Source organism: Neodiprion pinetum, chromosome 7, assembly GCF_021155775.2.
Source record: "Neodiprion pinetum isolate iyNeoPine1 chromosome 7, iyNeoPine1.2, whole genome shotgun sequence".
In the NCBI taxonomy this organism is placed as follows: Eukaryota; Metazoa; Arthropoda; class Insecta; order Hymenoptera; family Diprionidae; genus Neodiprion; species Neodiprion pinetum.
In genome coordinates this window covers 11,276,273-11,278,694 of record NC_060238.1, presented here as the reverse complement: position 1 = coordinate 11,278,694, position 2,422 = coordinate 11,276,273, and the positions used below count along the sequence as shown (strand labels likewise).

The 2,422-nt window shown below is 42.5% G+C and overlaps 1 protein-coding gene across 1 annotated transcript; it reads left to right on the top strand.

Moving 5' to 3' along the window:
• Nucleotides 1-445: 445 nt before the first annotated feature.
• Nucleotides 446-1,383, top strand: LOC138191279 (uncharacterized). Its single transcript, XM_069137921.1, has 2 exons — nt 446-485; nt 599-1,383. Exons 1-2 carry the CDS (start codon nt 446-448, stop codon nt 1,381-1,383), a joined length of 825 nt encoding a protein of 274 aa, XP_068994022.1.
• The last annotated feature ends 1,039 nt before the right edge of the window (nt 1,384-2,422 follow it).

Sequence of the window (2,422 nt, the reverse complement as noted above, 5' to 3'; positions counted from 1 at the left end):
TTTTTTACCGTTTCGTATTTTTTTTTAATTCTATGGAGCTTTCCGCGTGATTCATAAAAAAATACATTGTATCTAATTCTTTGCCAAAGTTATGAATTTTTGAAAAAAATGGGAGTCTAATTTGTTATTGTTGATAAAAAATCGAATTTTGCATTATGAGATTCGCGCTTTGGCACAAGAATCCAACTTCTCCCACACAATCCACATGCCAAATTAAAAAAATATCTGAGAGATGACTGATCCGGTTGACGCGGAATAGCCCATATACTTGATTTAATTTTCCGTAATTCAGTTGTGTCTCCGTTAATTCTCAACATTTCAGTTATATTCAGTGATTCAGTTGATTCTCATTAATCAAGTTATTTTACATTCATCCAGGTGAATTGTAATTAAGCCGAAAATCCATTGACTCGTCAGTTCGGCGAGATATTTCCCCGTCGGTTTGATGCGAAATTTTATTACCAAGTCATACCTCGTTCTGTTGGGTGAGATTTATCAGAGACGAGACAATCCTGGACACAAATTCAACGTATATTTAGGGGTCAATGCGATAATTGTCTCTTCGTGCTCTCTAAAAGGAGTAATTAATTCCCTACAGAGGTTCCTCGAGAATCTGTGAGAAAAATCGCACGCGAGCTGAACCGTCCGTTCAAGTACCAGCCGGTGCAAAAGCTGTGCCCAGGTGATGCCGAACGAAGACTGACTTACTGTCGCTGGGGACTGGAGCGTCTGCAGGAGGATCCCGATTTCTTCAGGAACGTGTGCTTCACGGACGAAGCGCTGTTCACGAACCTCGAACTCATCAACAAGCAGAACTGTCGTTGGTGGGCTCTGGAAAACCCACACTGGATCGTCGAACAGGACAACCAGCACCGTTGGAAGCTCCACGTCTGGGTTGAAGTATTACAGGACAGGATCCTCGGGCCCATTTTCCTCGACGGAAATCTCACGTCAGCCAAGTACACGACCGTACTCACCGAGGAACTCCCCCGCCTGATGGACGAAAACCCCATCCGTATGGACCAGGTTTGGTGGCAGCAGGACGGGGCCCCTGCCCACAACAGTAACGCGAACAAGGCAATCCTGGACGCCATGTTTCCGGAGCGCTGGATCGGTACGAGAGGTCCGGTTAGGTGGCCAGCGCGCTCAGCAGATCTCACCGTCTGTGATTTCTGGTTCTGGAGTAGAGTCAAGGAAATCGTCTACGATCGGGCCCCCACAACAAAACACGACATGCGCCACCGCATCGCCGAAGCGTGTGCCACTATTCCTGTTAGGGAGATGCGACGGGTGCGAGGGTCGATCCGGAAACGGCTCGCACTCACTGTCCAGCAGAACGGAGGGCACATCGAGCATCTCCTCAGGCAACGGAACCAGGAATGAAATGTGAAATATGAATCTTTTTACAAATCTTCAATGATTGACAACGCGAAACTGTCATGAATTATTATTATTGTTATTTAGAGGGTTAAAAAAAAATCCTCAGATGTGTGAAAATAATATAACAGAAGTGGTGGGACGTCAAAACTCTCTTTGTTTGCTACCGCACACAAAACTGTATATGATGTTTGAATAACATAGGAATCGTTATCATCAAAAAGGCACCTCGTATTTTTCTTATTGTGCTGTTTAATGTTGAAAATAGGTTGGACGATAGTCCCGTGGGATCTCGAGGATAAGCAAGGTACGGCTATCGGCGGACACAAAGAGCTGTCAAAATCAGACGTAAAACGCAAGACAAGTTTCTTTTTATTAAACGCTCGTATTAAACACTACAAAACTGTAATGATTGATTCTGATTGCGAAGAAATTTGAGCTTCAGCGTTTCTGTAATGCGAGAATGGTGTCACGAAAATCGTAAAAAGTCGAGTGCACATTCGTTTGTTTTTGATGCACGTTAAACTGCATCTGTAGTTTCAAAAATGTCAAATCTAATTTTATCAAAATATGTGCCTCGTATTTTTCTAATCCTCATATTTGATTCTCAAAAACAGATGCGACGACAATTTCGTGTGGTGTGGACGCCAGCTAGAAATGGCTTTTGGCGGACGATAACACAGAACGAGACGAGAAATGAAATGCAAGACAAGTTTCTTTCTATTAAACACTCGTATTAAACACTACAAAACTGTAATGATTGATTCTTATTGCGAAGAAATTTGAGCTTCAGCGTTTCTGTAATGCGAGAATGGTGTCACGAAAATCGTGAAAAGTCGAGTGCACATTCGTTTGTTTTTGATGCACGTTAAACTGCATCTGTAGTTTCAAAAATGTCAAATCTAATTTTATCAAAATATGTGCCTCGTATTTTTCTAATCCTCATATTTGATTCTCAAAAACAGATGCGACGACGCTTCTCTCAATGCAGATATTTTCAAACTACTAATCTTGCTGCTCGCCTAGCTGCAAACAGAAAAAGTCA